Source organism: Dromaius novaehollandiae, chromosome W (assembly GCF_036370855.1).
Source record: "Dromaius novaehollandiae isolate bDroNov1 chromosome W, bDroNov1.hap1, whole genome shotgun sequence".
Taxonomy (NCBI): Eukaryota; Metazoa; Chordata; class Aves; order Casuariiformes; family Dromaiidae; genus Dromaius; species Dromaius novaehollandiae.
In genome coordinates this window covers 4,597,545-4,618,467 of record NC_088130.1, presented here as the reverse complement: position 1 = coordinate 4,618,467, position 20,923 = coordinate 4,597,545, and the positions used below count along the sequence as shown (strand labels likewise).

At 34.5% G+C, this 20,923-nt stretch overlaps 1 protein-coding gene across 2 annotated transcripts in view; it reads right to left on the bottom strand.

Annotated features, from left to right (window-relative positions):
* Positions 1-20,923, bottom strand: part of LOC135324510 (E3 ubiquitin-protein ligase UHRF2-like) — a 94,648-nt gene that overhangs the window by 33,386 nt on the left and 40,339 nt on the right. The window contains exons 4-7 of one of the 2 annotated variants that reach the window (XM_064501059.1): positions 15,998-16,216; positions 6,991-7,100; positions 457-576; positions 286-340 (exon numbers count right to left, since the gene is read on the bottom strand). In XM_064501059.1, the coding sequence (XP_064357129.1) occupies positions 286-340; positions 457-576; positions 6,991-7,100; positions 15,998-16,216 (504 nt within the window). Of the gene's footprint in view, positions 1-285; positions 341-389; positions 577-6,990; positions 7,101-15,997; positions 16,217-20,923 lie in introns of both variants that reach the window. The other variant, XM_064501058.1, reaches the window with a different exon arrangement.

Below are 20,923 nucleotides of genomic sequence, written 5' to 3'. Positions count from 1 at the left end.
GGGCAAGGAGGCAGCAACAAGGACTGAGATTGAAGGAGAAAAGGATTAGAGGAGAAGAAGCAATGAAGCCCGAATAAAACAAACAAAAGGTTGGGGAATCATCACTGTAGGTAAAGTCTAATCACATCAGTTAATGTCACAGAGGGTCACTGAACAAGCTAATTTCTGAAATTCTATAATGATCAATAACGCTTATTACTAATAGTTTATGACTGATATTTATAAATAGAATCTTAACATAAAATGTAAATATGTTTACATACAGTGCAAGGATTAAAAACATACCAGAAATATAAAAGCTCTTCAGTAATTCCTCTAGATGCAAATAACAAAGAGGTACCTTGTGTAGAATGGGAATATAGATAAGTAAATCATCCTTGTATATTTACCAATCCTCATCTTCTGGTATCTTGCTTAAGGGAGGGTTCAGGCAGTATATATGATAAGCCATATTACATTCATCACAAAGGAGTTGCATGTGAGCATCCTGTTTTCCACCACACAAATAACAGGAGCAAAAGCGACATTCCTTATCTGGGTCAGCCCTGCAGTGCTTGCATTCAGGGCCACTCTTTCCTATCAAAAAAGATAAAAAGCCACATGTCTTAGAAAACTGATTTCAGATTTATAAATACAACATAATGACAGAAGAACATATATGTGTGTCCACATGAACATGTCATGGATGCAGTAATTTTGCTATTACCATGAAGCCTGGGTTTTAAAAGATCAAGCCAATGGGAACAGTTTATACTTATTTAACACTTATGTATTACTACATGACTAAGGAGCTACTGACAATACCATTTTGTGTCCTTCAGCCCAACATTTATGAAAGGGTCATTGTCATTTTCCAGCTTAGGTAGCAACCTAGCCTGTTGCTCTGCTACCCTGGCTATCATGGGGGGGTGATGATTTAAAAAAGAAAAAAAAGGAGTTCTACTCACTCAAACAGTGGCAACATAATTCACTGGCAGCTCGACTGCATTGAGTCCATTATAATAACTGCCCAATTTTATGGGCAGTTATTATATTTATTATTATATTTAGTCTTAAAAGACTAAAGTAGTACCTATTAGTGTGAGTGAGTATACTCAATTTGATGGATTAGGTCATGAGAGAAGAGAGAATTCTGCAGGTTGCCTTGGCAGGACTAGATCCAAACTGTGAACTTACAATCCTTTATAGTGTTGCAATAGGAAAAAAAAGGCACAGGGTTGATAAATAAAGAACAACTCAGCTTTATTTAATTTGGTCAATTCAAAATCACTTTTATTTACATCTGAAAAAATAGGCAAGTTTCATCTTTAATCTTTGTAATAAAACATTTTTTTCCTCTTCAAATAGCCAAAAGAAAGAATACATTTAATCATGTTTGTTTACTGAAATTTGTTTTTATGCATTACTACATAAAATAGGACTCAATTCTTTGCACATATGAGCACTGTCCCTACTTGAAAATGGTGCTTTTATAATGAGGTATTTGACTACCTGGACTAGTGGAATTTCTTCTGCCACATGTACAAGCGGCAATGAAAATGACCAATCAGCAGCTTCTTTGATTTCCCACCATCACTACCCCACCTGCACACTCTTTCTACAGATCAGCTCTTGGCACATTCTTCAGCTAGAGTCTTCTTAAATATAGATACAAAAAAAATCCAATTGGATAGCTGTTAAGACCTATGAATAACTCAGAAAAACTCCCTCCCTCTCCAAATTTAATATCCAGGTGGATATAAGAATTAATACTCAAGGACCACAGATGATCCCAGATCACCGGTTTTCATAGAGTTTCTTTGTACAGAAATTGAATTAATACTACCATTCTGTTTCTGCTCATTTGGGAATTTGGACCAATGACTCCTCCATATAGTAACAGCATAGGTATTGGTTCCTCAGCTAAGGAAAGAAATGCCTTTAAAGAAAAAGGAGAACATGCAATAGCCTAACATTGGATATGAATGAGAGAGAAGCTACATTGAATTCATGTAGCAGAATTAACTATTACAGAGAAAGTGTCTGAAACAAGTGGAAGTTTAGAAGTGAGAGAAGACTTAAGAGTACCTGAACACAGCTCAAAGTACCATAACATTAAAGGAAAACAGTTTTGGTGTATTTCTGTGTGAAAACCATCAAGAAAGACTATGGAAGTGAATCCGACAAGCTAAACTATGATGATGTGATACAGAATATGATAATAACTAAGTAATATGATGACTAGAGTACTCCTAGACTGCTGAAGAAACATTATTCTTTCTTCAGTGAAGAAATGGGCCTTGAATCAGAGGACAAGGAGGAACCGGAATGACTGTTTGAGAGTTTGGGGTTGGAAGCAGGAAGCTGGGAAACCAAGACACCTTTGCTAATAATGGAGAAATGAGTAGTACAAGTCTTAAAGTTTAAATTAACTTCTCTTTTTCCCATATCCCATTTTCTTCAACCATCCTATGAAATTTACAACTTGATCTCCTGGTTCTCTGGACCTACAGCAATACTTAATTATCACTTGGATAAACAGAACTGTTTTCTGAAGCTGCCAAGTAGCTGTAGACTGTCAGAAATGCTATAAATTAAGAATAGCCTTTTCTTCCTTTTGAAGGAAGAAGTGATATACCTTGAGGCCTACCAGATAACATTTGGCTCCTGTTACTACTACTACTTTAGGAGAAAAGTAAAAGGATACAATAAAAAGTTTAAGATAGACAAGAAAAAATAAATGTATAAACATTTTATTACTCATAACAATAAATTTGCAAGAGTTTCCTCATGTCCTCTAACAGAGGAATCTCAATGAAAACTCAATTAAAGGAAGGGGAAGGACTGGGCAAGAAAACATCCTTTTGAGGCCTGTACCAGAAAAAAAACACATCCATAAATTCTATTAGTTCAGAAACAGAGCTAGCTGGAATACCAACACTTGGAATATAATTTGAATAAGGACTTATAAGAAAATCTAACTAAGAAGTTTCTGATATATGGAGAAGGAAAGGTATGACATAAAGATTTGGGGAAACTCCAACCCTTTCCCTCTAGGGAATATATGTCCTCTCTGACTGGACAGACCCTTGACAGAAAATTTATTCCACATGGGTAAGATTTCAGAGTAAAATCTCTTTAGACAGAAACTCCTGCCTGAAAGACATAGAAGAAAAGGAGACTAGAATGCTGAGTATTGTGCTGCACCTACAGTCCATCTAGAGGATCTCAGATAATACTGTCTCAACAAATGGAAGAGATGCTATAAAACTGAAGTCTAAATTTTTCAGAGAAAATCACAAAAACTAGACCTCAAAAAAGAATTGCTGAAGATGCAAAACTACCAGCTAGGAATGGAAGGTCTAAGTGAAATGTGCTGACCTGAAAATCTTAGGCACAAAGGGTTAAGGCCACTAACACCAGCTATCTAATGAAATCTCAAGTGTCAAAGGTCACTCACCTGAAGTGAAAGAAAGGAAGCCAGACTCTCTCAGTATATTGCTTCTAGAAAAAGCTAGCCTAAGAGATTTTTCTACATACTATGAGAGTGGAAGTAATCTTCTGAGACTCCTCTCTCAGGTTTCATTTGGAAAAAAAGAGACATTTTAAGACTACTGTTGAAAGAATTTGTGCATGGATCTACCTAATATTTTCTGTGGGCCTGGACAGTACTCAGTGAACAATCCAAGATGTCTACATCATTCCAAGTCAAGTCAGACAAAAGAAATCCCAAGTAGCTGGTCTAGCTCATGAAAAAATCTTGAAACCGATGACTGAGCACTCCTAAAGAAAGTCATTAGTCTATCTAGTCAGATGAATAGTAAACAAAAAGCATAGACTTTGCATATTTTTTGTATATCTGTACCTCCATAGATTGTCTAGGACTACAGAGAGTAAACTACATAGGCCGTTACAAAACCAGACTTATGTCAAGGATTACTACTAAAAACTTTTTTTAGTCAGATAAGCACAAATACCAACATATATTGTGTGTGTGCACACTTAAATAAACAGTATCTGAAGTTTGACTTTCTTTGCTATATACAAACCTCTATAAAGCTGTCTTGCTGATAGTGACTTGCATTTTTCCCCATTTCTGTTTTAAACTGGTTTAATAAATCAAATGGCATTGATTATATTTGCACTATTGCTCAGATGGAGACCAGCCTGTTCACCCCACCACCACTGTAAAAATAAGTTTCATAGGTTCTTTCATATTTCCTTCTTTTGTAGGAAAAGACTATTATCTAATGTTTGTAGTACAAATTTTAATTCTGAAGGAAGTTAAAGTAACATGTTGATGACTAGTTCTTTCTGTTTTGCATAAAAAGGTCTAAAACATTTTTGAGAGTTCCTAATTTTCCATGGTTGTACCCCTACCATTGAGGGGTTTGCAGAATTTAAATTTCAATTAATATAATGTAACTAATAATTAATTTTATTCTTAAATGTAATAGCTACACAAAAAATGTGCATGATTTGTCAATATTTATCTATTTTATTGCCATTTTAGCAAATTTAAGAAGTATTCATTTCCCAGCAGAACTAGCCTATACTGTCTATCTGATGAAGAATATTTCCAAAGTAGTTATCTTAACAGATAACTACTAACACAGAGAGTGGCTTGGTCTAGACAAAAATATATTCAGCACATTCTCTCCATAACAAACTCACAGAGCATTTCAGGCCAATTAATTCTCTTTGAATTCTACCTACTTTTTATTAGAAAAACAGTCTACTGCTTTTCTTAGCATACAAATAAGTTGTTAGCTGTATGTATTTAAATGGCAAATTTTTAAATGTAGAGTAGGACTAGGGAGGTGAGTACAGAGAAGCAATAAAGAAATCAGTTGAGCCATAAGCAGTAAGAAAACTGCAGTGCATTGTGCTTCACAGAACAAATTCAGGACAGCTTACAAAAAAAAGATCAGAATAACAGCAAGAGAAAATGAAGTGAGCAGTGTGGTGAGGATGTTGAACTTGTGGGAAAAGGGGTAGATGAAGACAAAGGAATAAAGTTACATAGCCAGAAGTAAATCAACAATTAAATCTTTGAGGTTAAAATGTAAGTTAATATTTTTGCGCTACAATTAATTACACTTAATACACTTAATAAAAACTAATCTTAAGAGAAATAAAAAGGGGATCAGGAATAGCATAAAAAAACATATAGATGCAGATTTATACAAAGATAGCAATTATGTGAGAGGTCTGAGAACAGGTTACAAATATGGAGACAATTAAAGAAATAAGATGTGAAAGTAGGAACTGTAAGTGAAAATGAAGAGCTTGATTCTTATGCAGTAAAACAGGGAGCCAGTGCAGGAAAATATAGAATGCGAAATAAATAAGGTCTGAAGCCAAATCCAATTAAGTTCACAGTAGACTCAATTTTACATGATCTAGTCAGTGATAAATTAATCATTAATTTACATAAAACAGACTTTTTAAACTTAATTCCACTGCAACGTAGGTGTGTGCATGTGTCTGTAGTTAAATGAAGTGTGACAATTTTATATACCCTCTAAAAGCAGTTCTATAAACTAGAAATATACTCACAAAATATGTAATTAAGTACATAAAGGCAAAGCAGATATAACTTGGTTTTACACTATCTCTAAATTTTAAAATTCCTCAAACTCTCAGTTTATTACAAAAATATTATTTTAAAACGTGGAGAATAGCCCTTAAAGTGACCAAGAGAACATAAATGGAATGGATGGTTAGTTTTCATTGACTAATCTGAGAAAAACAAATCATACATAATGAAAAAAACAATTGCTTAAAATTCCTAATTCATTGAAATTTACATTTCTACTTTTATGAATACAGTTGCAAATGGAATTTGCTTTTTTAAAAAACACTGATTTTTAATATGACATCATTCCTTTAATGGTACACTGCAAATAAACAGTAAGGTTAGTTCTTGCGCATTAATGACACCTAGATGCAATGACTCAGATATTAGCCTTAGATTATAAATGGAATCTAAATTGTGACAAATTTGCTTCTTTTTAAATTCAGTAATATCTATCAATAATGCCACAGATCAACCTCTCAGTGCTCCCAGTATAAATATCATCTTATCACTCCTATTTTTTAACTTCCAAATATTTTAAAATTTAGGATAAAATGTTAAAGTGCTTTTTAGAAAACTCCTCTTTTTTAAGGGAGGGACAAGCGTACATGGTGTATTTAGTGTTCTGAAGGACATAAGTGGTCAAGTAATAATCTAGAGATTAAATATCTGTTTTTTCATAGTTATAACAGTCTTGAAACAAACTTCCTTGCTCTACACAGCTAATGCTTTTTCATTCTTAGATAACGTCAGGGTTAAAGGATGGGGCCAGACTCTTTTCAGTGGTGCCCAGCGACAGGACAAGAGGCAACGGGCACAAACTGAAACACAGGAAGTTCCATCTGAATATGGGGAAAAACTTCCTTACTGTGAGGGTGACAGAGCACTGGAACAAGTTGCCCAGAGAGGTTGTGGCATCTCCTTCCTTGGAGATATTCAAAACCCGCCTGGATGCGATCCTGGACAGCCTGCTGTAGGTGACCCTGCTTGAGCAGGGGGGTTGGACTAGATGATCTCCAGAGGTCCCTTCCAACCTCAACCCTTCTGTGATTCTGTGATTCTGTGATAGCAGTATTGACTCTTTCAGTCTTTGGCATTTGTTAAGAATTCAAATGAGATGTAAATTATGATAGCAGCTTTTGTGATTTGGATAGCTGCTTAGGAACTTATCTCAGACTATCCAGCCATCTTCATGAGAGTTTATACTGATAGCACTAATGTGTTGCTATATTACATCAAGAATGTATTTCTGAATATTCCATGTAATAAAGTTACATTATAGTAAAAACTTTTAAAACAAAAAATCTAATAATGATTCTTTTATTACGCACAAAACAATCTTTAATTAAATTGTCTGCACTCTGATCCCTTAATTTTTTAATGCCATTCAAATATTTAACTAACAGTCTTAAATATATAATAAAAAAGCATACTTTTGAAATCTCCATCTCCAAATGTCAGTGGATAAGCTCCTGGCTTTTCAATCTTGTACATTTCCTCTATAAAAAGGAGTTTGCAATCATTTATTGCATCTTCTGGGCCTCTGAAAAATAAAAATAATAATAAAGTACATTGAACTCTGTTTCTCAGTCTTAGCTTCTCAGTCTTAGCTTCTATAATTGACAAACCCTAAGCAAAGGAATATATTTAACTGGCATCTCTTTTATCACTGATAAAATAGTTTTTATTGAATTCACAAACAAATTTCAGTGCAGTGCTATAATTTGTAACAAAACCAAAACACAGTGTACAGTCTAGTTAGTGGCATAGACAAGGAACATCCCAAGACATTGTTTCTTTGTCTAATTTGATTCCTCTAAGAATCCTTCTAATATAATACACACCACAGCAGTGATTTTATCTTAAACTGACACACAGTTATGCCTTATTTTCCTTCTAAATAACAGGAAACTTTGAATTGAAAGTATATATGTATACGTGCATATTTGCATATGCGTGTGTGTGTGTATAATGCAAAATATAGATATATAAATATATCCTAAACTTTAGGCAGACCTATATGGAAAAGTCAAATAAAAGTCAATAAATTGTTGGCTATTAGTAAGTATCTATTTAAATTTTGAAGAATACTGTATTAAACTAATAACTTAAAATTTTGCCGAGAAATAAACTATACTGACAATTTTAACATTAATCAGACATTGCAGCTACAAATGAGATTTTCCCTATATATATTTTCAAATTCCATTATGCTACAGTCGAATTTCAGCACATTTGCATAGCCCATTTTTCTCCCAATTTTTACATTTTGCAAGCCTTCTATATTTGAATGCTTTTCAAACTCAACTGGAAGAAGTGACAACCTCAGTTCAAAAGGTAAGATGAGGAAAAGAACCAGCTCCCTCTGTAATAAAAATCATAAAATAGGGGTACTATCAAGAGTTAAAAGACTTCCAGAAAAGAAAGAATAACAAGTGAAGAATCTCTAAAGCATAGAAACATGGGTATGTTTAAGCTTTGTGCAATAAATAAATATATATATTTTTATATATTAAAAAAGATGTTTTAAAAGCAAGAAGAGGAAGGGGAAAGAAGAGTGTGATACGAAGGTACCCCCAACAAAAAAGGGACAAAGAATTTTTCCCATATGGAATTACCTCCAGAACATGCCATATCAAACCAAAAGCAAACGAGAACTGAAGCTGACAAGACACACACAAAAAAAAGTTTCTAGCCTCAAAAATTAGTGGGTGCATGAATACTCATGGTATGAATATTACATACACGTGAGCTAGTAATTTAAGAGAATGCTTGCTCGATATCCAGGGACATTACTGCTCATGAAAGCATGAATGGCATCTAGCCAAGCATTCCTGAAAGCCAGAAAATACAGAGAGCTGGGAGTCTTAATATGGGTAAGTCTTAATTAAAGGGTAATTCCTAGTTGAGAAGAGTTTTTATTCTTTATATTGTCTAATTCTCTTTAGAAAAGTGACATCAAATGCCCATGCTGGCCAATTATACTCATGCACAATATTAGATGCCCCATCCATGTGCCTATCCAGTGCATAATAGCAATATTAATTTCCTAGTGCTTATGTGTATGTTTTGAGTGATGGTTGTATTATTTTTAAATAAATCTAAACAAATGTAGTCTTTTGAAACAGTAAACAGGTAACAGAGTAATATAAAATAGCACATACATTTATTTAAACACCAGTCCTTTTTTTAATTCTTTGTTATTTCTATACTTCTCTTCCTACTACTTTGCTGCCCACCATGTACCCTTTTTGTACTGAAGTCTGTGTTTTTCTGTACTTTCTCTTCCTTTTGCAATTTTTTTTCTGAGTGGGGGCATCAAACTAAAGTTCAAACTGCTCCTAAAAAATCACCTCCAGAGAAGCAGACTGGAAAACGCTGACTGTTTCAACCTATGTGTGTGTTTATTAGAGAAAGGACAGTATCACAAACACACCAGGGGAAAAAAAAACGCAAAGAACTCAAGACTCAACCCATTTTTTACTTCATAGAGACATTTTTACCTTATGGACAATAAGCATGAAAACTAAAACCAAAACATTTGAGGCTTTTAATATTTACTACTTCTGTTTGACTGGGTTTCCTTTTCCTTCAAAACAACTAACAAGTTTTAATGAATAGTAACTAAATAATTGAAAAGGTAGTGGACTTAATCCACAGAAAACCAATTTTCTCTTCCAATTTGCATGCACTACTCTCATCCATTGACTTTGACAGGTGTTGACAAATACTTGTGAAGTCCTGAATTAGAAAGAAAGAAAAAGAATTAAGCTATTCTTGATTCAAATTCTATATGAAGTGAGTAAACAGTATTTCATGAACTAGAATGAAACCACTTCAGAAGAACCAGATTATTTAGGTGAGAGCCCATGCCCCAAAAGTATGCAGTTACAGAATAAACTCAAGATATTCAGTTTGCAAGTCCTATTATACAATATGCATGATTCAGTGACAAAGACACTGAATGCACTTGAAAATATTTTCAACAAGCTTTACAGACAGATTTTTTTAAATGTCAATTTTTGCTACTCTATTTGCCAATTTAGATTTAAGAAATTCAATACTATTTTGTCTGAACTTTAAAACACTTACCTGACTTGTCTATTATTCAATAGCAAAATTTCAAGTTTTCTAATCTAAAAATTGACTCTAGGCAGGGGTGGCTCTTAGGCTGTGGACAAGGGGGGCGGTGGTCTGTCCCCACCAGAACTTCACCAAGGGTTACCTCAGTAAAATCTTTCTGTGTCGTTTTCCTCTTGCACAGAGCAGTAGCACACATGCCAGCACCAAGCCTGGCACCACAGCACACCAGCACAGAAATTACACTGTGCCTGCACAGGAGCCCTCAATGGAGAGGGATCCCCACCAGCTAAAAAGCATTAGAGCCACCACTGAGCATAAATATATGCAGGTTCACTGCTCATTTCTTAAATGTCTAAACAGTAACAAAACTTTTATTTCCTCTAAATACTAGATGCTTTTGATGAATAGCTTAAGAAACCATAGGAACATTTAAAAGTATACAGCACAGAAGCCACTAAGACTTCTGAATTGTGTTGCACTGCTCACCAAGATATTTATACATACAAAAGACAATCTAACTATGATCAGCTATGCAGCCAGTCACAAAACTAAATTCATAACAAGCTATGTCGACTGATCTCGGCTTTCAGGTATTCCTGAACACAGAAGAGAACAAAATGCAATTATTAAACTGCATATTATAGTTAAAATCAAATCTCACAGTAAGCTTTACTATTTTTTTAACTAGTTAAACCTGCTTTTTTCCCCTCCCTCTTGCCATGAAGTAAAATAGAGCCCTTACATAACTGGGTAATTTAAACCCAAGAGATAAGATATATTTGGTTTGCAATTCTTCAATATATTTAAGTTTCAAGACAAAAACCAGCACATTCACAATCGAAGTCACTTGATATGAATTACAAGCATATAGACTTCTTTCCCTCCATTTTAGGAAGCAAAACTGAACCACTAATGACCAAATATCAACTCTTCCATACTGCAATTTAAGAAAACAGGCCATGTACAGAGGAGTGGCAGGTAGGCCAAAGAAATGACCTTTCATGTTCTCTTTTAAGAATCAGGAATGGGGACGTGTCAGGAGATATAATGATTATTTTATATGGAAGAAATCTGTCATGGGATACGCAATGTTAAAAACTGTAATCCCTCCAATCCTCTCAATACAATGGAATCTCCTGAAATTTCTCTCTCTTCCTTTTAAGTAGGACAATGGAAAGAGGAGGAGGAATATGTGGAGTCACAGCTGTGGTCCATCCATAACCTGGCCATCACAACTACCCAGGGCATAGGGAGGGCTAATAAAATGGAAATTTTGGCTGGGGGAAAGAAGGGAAAGGAGGGGGCAAGAAAAGGATGTCTTTAATAACAAGTTAGACAAATACCTTTCAGAAATAACAACAGGTATAGTTTATCCTAAAGAATGGTCTAAGATGAACTCTTTCAGTTCCTTCCGACCTTGCTGTTTTATGATTACTTAGATGCTGAATTTAGCTACTGTATCTCAGCTAGGACCCTGGGACAGGAGACAATCACAATGGTGAGTGGCTCAGTAAATCACAGCAATCAAGGATTCCCTTTAAAAAGCTTTGTTACCTATAGGGAAATAAGCTATGTGTGTGTCTATGCAAGAAGTCTGCAGACAGGTTTTTTTGACAAGTGAACTTGAGCTGGTCAAGAATATTTCAGCAGATTATTGGAATACATGCCCCTATAGTATGAAAGCTATTCTGAGAAATGACCCAGAAGTAAGTCTTGTTAACATTCTGCATCTCAACAAAAACATATTTTCAAAGCTCAAGCAGCAAGTACCAAAGGCGTTAAATGAAAAAAAAAATTATCTTGGATACAGAATTATACCATATGAATGTAAAACCATCAGTAAGAGAATCTATAGAAACTGAAATTCCAGGCCTAAATAGAAAAAATATAGTATTAGGACTGCATTACTGTGCACCCAAACAACATGGTAACAGCAACTATGAGATGTTGAAGGCCATCAGACATACTGAGAAGGAAGGAAACATAACAGTACCAGATCAGGTAATAGACCCAATATCAAGATTAAATTTTTAGACACTGCCTATGACAGTTCCTTGGAGCAGCTAGTCAGGAATCCACAAAAGCTGAAGAACTCTTGACTTGGTCCTGAGTGACTTGGCCCACTATTCGATACCTGGTTCATTGTGTTAGTTCATTGCTCTATAATGATGCACTTGAATTCAGTATCTTCACAGGAGCAAGAAAAGCCAACATTACACTCAATTTCAAAAAGGAAAACTAAATAGAAATACAAAAGTTTGCTCGAAAAAGCAATTAAGAGTAAAGTCTGTACAGGCAGCATGAAGACTACTTAGACAACATACCGGACACTGAGAACAAATGTATACCACCTACCAAAGTCTCAAGAGCGAGTAAAAGGAATCCAAGCAAGGCTAAACAACAGAGAAATTAAAATTACAAGAAGCAAGAAAGCATCCTAGAAAAAGCAGAAATTGTGTCTAAATGAGGATGATAGAAAGGCTCAAAATCCATTAGGTTAAATGCAAAAACACAATATAAAGGCAGCAAACTACAAAATGCAAAAATGCTTGGAAAAGCACTGATTAGGAGCAGAAAGCCCAATACAGAATCTGTAGAACTAACAGATGATTAAGGTATAAAACTATGACACATTTTAAGATCCTTCCTACTATCTTCCATTATTGCTACTCTAATGAAGCCCTCAAATTCATAATATATTTGCTTGGTGAAAGAGGTATAATGAATTTACAGTGAACTGATTTTACTGTTAGCCTTGAATTAATCGAAAGATTTAAAATAAGACAACTTATGATATTGAGAAAGGCCCTTGCTAAATTCAAACCTTCAAATGCCCTTAATATATTAACTGACTGAAGAAAAAGTGAGAGTTGATTTTTATCAACCTTGAAGTCTAGCAAACAAAAAAGACAAAGCATCATTTGAGCTTCTTTGGTTTGATGTGTTGTGACTTTCATTGTCAGACAGCTACCAAAGTCTGGATAAAATATGAGAGGTTCGTCTCACAGTTACCCTCCACTAACAGGCACATATAAGCTTCCTTGAAAGTTTATAGAAGAAAAATAATAATACCCTAATTACTAATAACTGTTTTCATTGTGAAACAAATACTTCACAAAGAAAGGAAGAATAGATGAAGTTCAGAGTTATGGATGCACATCCTGTAAACTGAGTTGTAAACCAATCCAGAGGGGTACCAGAGAAACAGGAATGATCACTCCTAACTGAAAATAATGAAGTGTGCTCAGAGTCATAAGAGACCTACAGTCCTGGGCAGACTTGCATGGTCTGTGCTTATGGCATCACAGCTTTGCTGATATTGGTATTTAAGCCACATTAAGTCCAGTTTGGATAGGCTTTAGAAACTCTACAATCACAAATTTTAATTGCAGTGCAGATACAGCACAAACAAGAATTATTAATATATGATTGGATCTACAGTTATAATTTTTTTTGTTCTTTCTTCAGTTTCACTCTTCTCTTTGATAATGTTCTCTAATTTATCTTTGTTTCCCAAAAAATGAAGTAATGATGACAAAATTTTCAGAACTTTTCCATTAGGGTTTGACTGAGACATGAGTAAAGAAATACCACATAACAGATATGCATATCAAAAATACAGTAAAAAATAATATTTTCCTCATCACAAGCTCTATTGACTCTACAGCATCACTACATACAGTGTAAACATACATGCCCTTGTTATTTCCTGTCATTGTGCCAACAACACCATGACACCTTTGTCAAAAGCAACAAAGATAAGTAAAAAGTTGTATTATTTTGAATCAAATATTCAAAGCCTCTTAAACATAATATTGAAAAGAGAAGAATCAGTGAATGGAAGAACTGAAAGCGTTCTGCCTCCCTTTACTGCCTGCCAAGTTTTCTTCTTAAGTAGTTAACAAATAATTAATCACTTAAAAATAAGTCTTTCATGATAAATTACATTTTTTTTATTGAAAGGAATTAATAACTAATACTAACACTGAAGGATTCATTTCACAAACCCAAATACCTGAAATCAAGTAATTCCTGTTCCAGCATATTCTTTACACAAGTTGATCAATTCCAGGAAGTTTATCTTATACTTTTACCATTAACTGAGATGAATGACTAAGGTAACTCAGGTGACTCAGAATTATACCTTGATGAATCACAAGAAATGGCAGAACTCAGAAAAATTTGCTTTCTGCCTACTGTCTTAGTAGATTGGCCACGCATATAAGCTATTAACACATACATGAAGCCTGAACTCTTAGTCAGGAAGAATATTCATTGAAATAAATAATATTCTACTTGGAAAATGGACTTAATTTGGTCAGATAAATCCTGGAATACAGTATTTCTCCACTGTGGATTTTTCAACATAACTATCAGGTTACTTAGGTTTAAAAAAAAAAAGGTTACCCCATAAAATTTCTGCCATAAACAGAATTTTTAAATAATGTAGCACCACCTGAAATATGTAATTGTTTTTGCCAATATAAAGCGTATTTTGATTATCACATTTTAATAGAGGGGGAAAAGACCAAAAATACCTTGCCACAAAAAAAATAAACAGCAGTTTTAAAACCTTATCAAAATAGCCAGAGGTTCATATCAGAGGTTCATATAAATAAACCTCTGGACACTTTTGTTTTGCAGATCACAAAGTCCATTTTTGCAGTTCACCAAATGTCATGCACATATTAAATGCATTACAATAAATATCACAGAAAAATTTTTCACCATGAGGTCAGTCAAGCAGGGGAGCAGGTGCCCAGAGAGGTTGTACAGTCTCCATCCTTGGAGGTTTTCAAGACCAGAGTGGATAAAGCCCTGAGTAACCTGGTCTGACCTCATAGCTGACCCTGCTTTGAGCAGGAGGTTGGACTAGAGACCTCCTGAGGTTCCTTCCAACCTGAATTGTCCTATGATCTTGCGATCTCTGGATTGGCTTAAAAAACAAAAACAAACACACTTTGCCTTTGCTAAGTTAGTGGTTAATACTTCAAACTTCCTAGTCCTTGTTTTAGATTTGAGGGTGTTTTTTTTTTAAATGACAACTGTATGTCTCCAAAATGAATTCACATGCCTCCTTTACATTTGAATACCAGGGAGCCATAATACACCGAAATATTTCCTCTAAATCACTACTGTTATTCTAAATTTAAAAACAATACTCAAAACAGATTGGCATATGCTTGCAACAGCTACCAACTCAATGTCTTTCACATTTCAAAAATACAACTATTTCTGGTATATAAGCAAAATATTAAATTGTAGCTCATAAAAATCTTCTACTAGTCTCTCCCAATCAATCATGTCCCGCATTAGAAATGTTCCTAAAGATTCCACATTCCTCCATTCTTGCACTTAAAAGCATTCTAAAACCTGAATAGTTGAATTCATTTTAAAAAAATATTTCCAGAATTATAATAATTTTCATTGTGGTTAAATTTAGGAGGTGCCACCACTAAATCAATTTTTTTCTTAAATAAAAAGAAATTTTTGCTCCAAGTTACACTGTAACATCAGTTTCACTCTTGGTGCACATGCATCCTTGTGTCTTCATCTTCCTACAGAGATGGAGACAACAGACTGGATCCAACTGCCTTCAGTTCCTTTGTGAATATGATATAGTGAGAACAGGACTCTGCCAAAGGGACCAAGAAAGCCAGCAAGAGAGGAGAAGGCTAGCAGTGAATTTTTCAAGGAGACTGTAAAGACTGCATTTTCCAAGATGGGGAAGATAAGCAATCTCACAGCTTACTTAAAGCTGTCCTGCGGATTTCAGCAAAAACACACTCAATTTCTGAAGAACTATACCCAAGGTCCTAAAATAAACAGGAAAAATAAAAACAAAACAAAAAAAATGGATCTGTCTGCATGAAAATCCCCCCTCCCCCCATTTCACTAACATTCTATTAAGAGTCTACCACAAACTACATTTTTCTGATGAAGGTTTTTTGTTTTAAAGATTCAATCAGCCAGTTAAGAAACTTATTCAAACTGCAAGAGATAGATAAACAATATCTGGTAAGACCTGCAGATTACCAAATGACTAAAAAGTTACTGAAAATAAATGGTTTAGCCTTGACAATTAAATATATCTATATCAGTATACTCTGATCAATTGGAAACATAGATGATAGATGAAATCACATCTAGCTTCAGCTATCTTATGAAAAGCAAAAAATTCTAACTACATGACTTAGTTTCCATACTCTAAAATCATACAGTGTAATTCCATGACTCAGCTGTGGAAATACAGTATGTTAATTTTTAATCTAATGATGAGTAGTAATCAAAACCTAAAAGCTTTCGTTTTTGTTTAAGAATGTAAATAGACTTTCCAAACTGGTCAAAAAATCTTACCCCAGCAGAATTTTAGCATGAACCTCTTTGTTAGTCCTTGAAATTTCTCTCAAAGAGGTAATTTCTGCATCAAACCAAAATCCTCTTTCTTCTGGAGTCTCAACATTGTAGTTAACCATCACCACATCACCCACTTTTAGTTCACTCCACTTCAGAATGGTTCTTGCTCGGGGTCGAAGATTATTGATGTCCATTTCTACTATGCCATTCTCTGGATACCTTGAAAGGCAAAACCAGTGACAATTAGTACTCTCATAGTAGTAAGAAGTAAGTTAAAGACAATATTTTTCAAAAGCACAATTTTCAAAATAACTTTTGGGAGTGTTAATGCTTAAGTCTGTTTAAAAATTTGACTTAGTATGTTTTTTAAAATTTTATCTTAGTCTAAATGCAGGCCAGTAACTTGACTAATTTCATATAGGGAAAAAAAAACAGCCTCCAACAATCCAAAGAAAAAAAAAATCCATGAGCATTAGTTGATTTTTTTTTTTAAATAAGAATGCCCTCAAGTTCAAGTTTCAACATAGGCACAGATCAAATTTGATCTCAGTAAAGTCAAAGGTCCCAATTAAGCCAACAGTGAAAAAGCAACAAAGATTAAAACTTGAATTTTCAAAACTGCTCAATTCTAGCTTAACTTGGCTTTCATACATTTGTTACACTTCCACCAACTTCAGTAGCAACATAGCTAGGACAATACCAGCTCGTTTTAAAAAAATTAACCCTACAAACACAGCACATATAAAAAATAAGGTGATGAACATAGCACAAGCCCAAATTCCATTTACCAAACAATGTTTTAAAAAATGGCTAACTGCAGAATCCCATAAACAAAAAACAGGACTATTTCTAAGACTTTCTAACAGACATGGCAGCTAAAATTTTTTAAGTGGGTCCCCTCTTCAGTTCTAAAATTAAAAATCTATCATGTTAAACAAGAGAAGCATTACTTCAGGATTTCTCTTAATAAGATACAGTAAGGGTTACGACATTATAAGAAATAAAAATAGAAAGAAAGAAAGAAAGAAAGAAGACAGTTCACTAAAAGACATGGAATTTTTGTTTATTTGGCTTTTTTTTTTAATTAGAAACCTGATGAACCCCCCAGCTACATTGTGAATAATTTCTAGCGAGCTCCATTCCCTTTTTGAGAAGCATTCATTTAAAACAATTAAGGTAGGGATATTTGAATTGGACAGTACTACAATTAAAGAGCACAAAACAAATAAAAAAAGAGGTGCTTAAGGTTTTGGAGGTGCCAACTTCAGTTTAACAACATAGCCTTAAGTTTTCTGCATAAAGCCATTCTGCAATGACTGTAGAGGTTGCATAGCCTCCCTATGTTCCGGAAAAAACATGCAATGTGGACACCATGAAAAAAACTGCAGGAAAAGGAAGCTGGACTGTTATAAAAAGGTAGAAATAAAACCTCTTAAACTAAAACAGGTTAAGTTCATTTCTGATGCTGCACAGTAAAAAGAGGCTTCCATCATAAAATTAGTATTAGTTTTTAAAATTAGATGTTTTACAATAAGGTCACAGCACAAGTTTAAAAGATGAAGAGAAAGCACCTACTGCCTGGAGACAACTGCTAGCAGAGTTTGTTAGACAATGATGGCAAAATTCTAATCTTATTAATGAAAGCATGACTCAATCACTTTCCAACATGCCTATCTGTAGTGAACAACATGATTCAGAGGTCTTCGAAAACGTAGTAGTTTACTTCATTGCTGCATAAAGAAATTCCTGCTACTGCTAGCAACTTAAATACAAGGGCTCTGACAAACTATCTCAAAATCAGATGTCTACTCTTCAACAGTTGATTCAAGGTCCACTGAAAATAATTGCAACATTCTCTTAACTGAGTGGGTTTTGGCTTTAGTTATCTTCTATTAAATCTTACAACCTGGTCTGTTACTCCATAGATAAGTTAGGGAAAAAAAATAAGAACTAATACTCTGTCTCCAGTTCTGTTCGTCTTCTACTGGACAGCTACATAGAATTTGGCTTGAATTTGTTGAAGTATTATTCAAGTTTAATGGGGGGGGGGGACACTACACCAGGAACCATGATAGTTTAAAATTGTCTGCATCTTTATATAAACTGATGGCCCAATAATAAACACATCTATCCTTAATAACAAAGCTAAACCCAAAGAGAGGTATTTGGGATAGAGCTGCTATACAAATGACGGTCCCATGTGACATAACTCTTCATGGTTTTAAAAACTTTTTTTACTTGTTTTTGTGTTTCCCTTTTGCCTTGCAGTTTTCCTTCAAAAAAACAGAACTATTCTACAGCTATGTGCTAATCAAAATAATTACTGTAAATTAAAATATGCATAGAAGCAATAAGCAGATTCATCTACAGGTAACAAAAAAATGATGCACAAAGCAACTGTAAGATAATTTCTATTTTATTGCAGGGCCTGGATAATGACATAGCATTATAGTCCAAGAGACTTCCAAAAATGAAAACAGATGAGTTCAAGATACTGATTGGACTTAGCTCATATCTTGCAATAAACCTTTTCATAGAATTATGAGGAGAATCATGGGAAAAGAGAAAGTAGCATATAGTGGAGAGAGAATCAGTTTACTTTAACTCTGAAATTGAAACAGGACTTAAACTTCAGGATACTAAAGAAGACAAATAAAAACAAAGTAGAAATATAGTTTATATACACAATAGAAAAATCAACCGAAGACTAACTGTAAACAGTATATACAAGTGTGGCTAGAAAGATAACCAATACACATTAAGGAGATACCAATGTCATTATCGAGCACATGATTTAAACAAGTGTGATTTATAGCATTTCTGGTACATAAGAGTTACTCAACACTAAGAGCTGCTTTGTCCCAGATTCAGTTCTGTGCCATCTTTTTGATCCCAGTAAGAACTCTAAAGAGAATCTTTCCTGCTGTACTACTGATGCACTTCTAGCATTTTTAACCTTAACAGCTATTCCATCTCTGTTCTGAGAAGCATCCAATGAAAACAATCCAAAGAAAGAAGATTGTTGGAAGGCATGAATAGAATAACGTTATGTATCAAAAACAGGTACCCAAAATATCCCATTTTATAGACAGAAAAGAAAAGAACTGCTCTCCAGAAAAGAAGAAAAGAAGGTAGCTTTCACTGAGCTTCTTCTGTTGCTGCCTGCTCAGAGACTTAAGTTGAGAAACTTTCCTTTGGAGGAACAGATAGCTTAAAAACAGGTGAAACTTTCCCTCTTGGGATCCAATTTTCTTTTGCATCAGGTTCCAGATGTAGAATGTTGTAAAGATTTGTCTTAGAGTTTTCACAAGATGCTTGATGCTTCAAGAGGCCTTTTACATGCCTCTCTAATGAATGCTGCTTCCAAGTGCATATCTGAAGGTCTATTATGGGGACAGAATTTCTTCTGAAATTAATTCTTTTTCAGCAGGCCACAGAAAATTTTGCTAGAAATCATGCAAAGTCTAGAGTGAAACAACCAACTGCCCAACAAATCAGGCTTTTGAAAGTGAAAATGTTTTTAAAACTTTTCCATCAGCCCTGAACTACATGTCTTCCAGGAGTTCATTAAGAAACTTAACAAAAACTAAGCACGCTTGGGAGCCCTTCACTTCACTCATTTGTGTTTGACTACTGAACTTCCAGATGACAGGAGAAATGTAAAGGAACAATGTTCATCCTTATTACTGCATGCTTTTCCCTGGATGCCAAGTTAGTCCTGAAATCATTATGGGAGAAGCGTTCATTACGGCTATTTTTTTACCTTCCTCTCTATCAGCACAGACAGGCATCTGATCTCAAATAGTATCAATTTTGGAAAAAAGTTCCTGATTTCCAAAAAAGGAAAAATTTAAAAAGTGACATGGCTTGAATAAAGTACAATTTTAATATCTTTTTTTAGAAAAAAATTATGTAACCTTTTAACCCATTCATCTCATGAAATTAAAAAGCCAGTCTATTAGAGGAATCAAGCCATTCAACTGTTTTATACCTCTGTTACCTAGAAGCTGATCAAGGATAAAAAACAAGGATGTTCTTGTGTACTGCAAAAAACACACTATTTACATGAGTTCTCCATCACTTTATTTATTCTACAACTTTTAGTAATGGGATGCTCTAACTTTATAGATATGAGGGTAAAAAGTGTGTCAACTGAATACATCTTTCCCCTCTAGGGCTCACAATTTCTGCCTGACGTGTAAGAAGTCTCAGGCTTTTACAGTTGTCACCACTCACCTTACGCCTGGCCTAAGAAATCCTTTCAATGGGCTAAGGCACAGCAATATTTATATTCAATGGGACACAGGAGAGAAGCAGCTAGCATTCGTATTTGTCCATACATAACACCACAGACTGAACATTCAGATACCTGTTTATAACTGGAAGAGCGTTTGTCACAAGCCTTTGAGATTGAGTCTAACTCATGCTTTTGGAGTCGCACCTAAATACATTAAGCACTATAACGCTATTCCTCATTAAGTAATGAATAAATTGTACTTTTATAGTAAACGTCTGACCTCAAATATAACTAATACTGTAATTCCACAAAAAATAGTATATTTTCCATCTTATGACCTCCACCATCTAGACTCTCTCCTTCCCTTTCACTTGTCCTAAGTAACAAACCAAAACAAGCACAGAGAAAATAGATTCAAGTTAGATAATGCTACTTACTCCATGTCAAATTTCATCCTATATTTTAACGTTATTTGTATAAATGACCATGATGTTAGATTAAAACATAAACAACTCTCAAATACACCAGATGAGTATGCAACTAAGGTATCAGAAAATGGGAATATGTAGGGCTATGTAAATCAAACAAATACAAGAGAACAAATATAATCTTATAAAAAGCCTCAAGAACTAAGAAAATACTGCAAAGTTTTCTCAGCTTCACTAAAGAACCCATGCCAGTAAAACCTG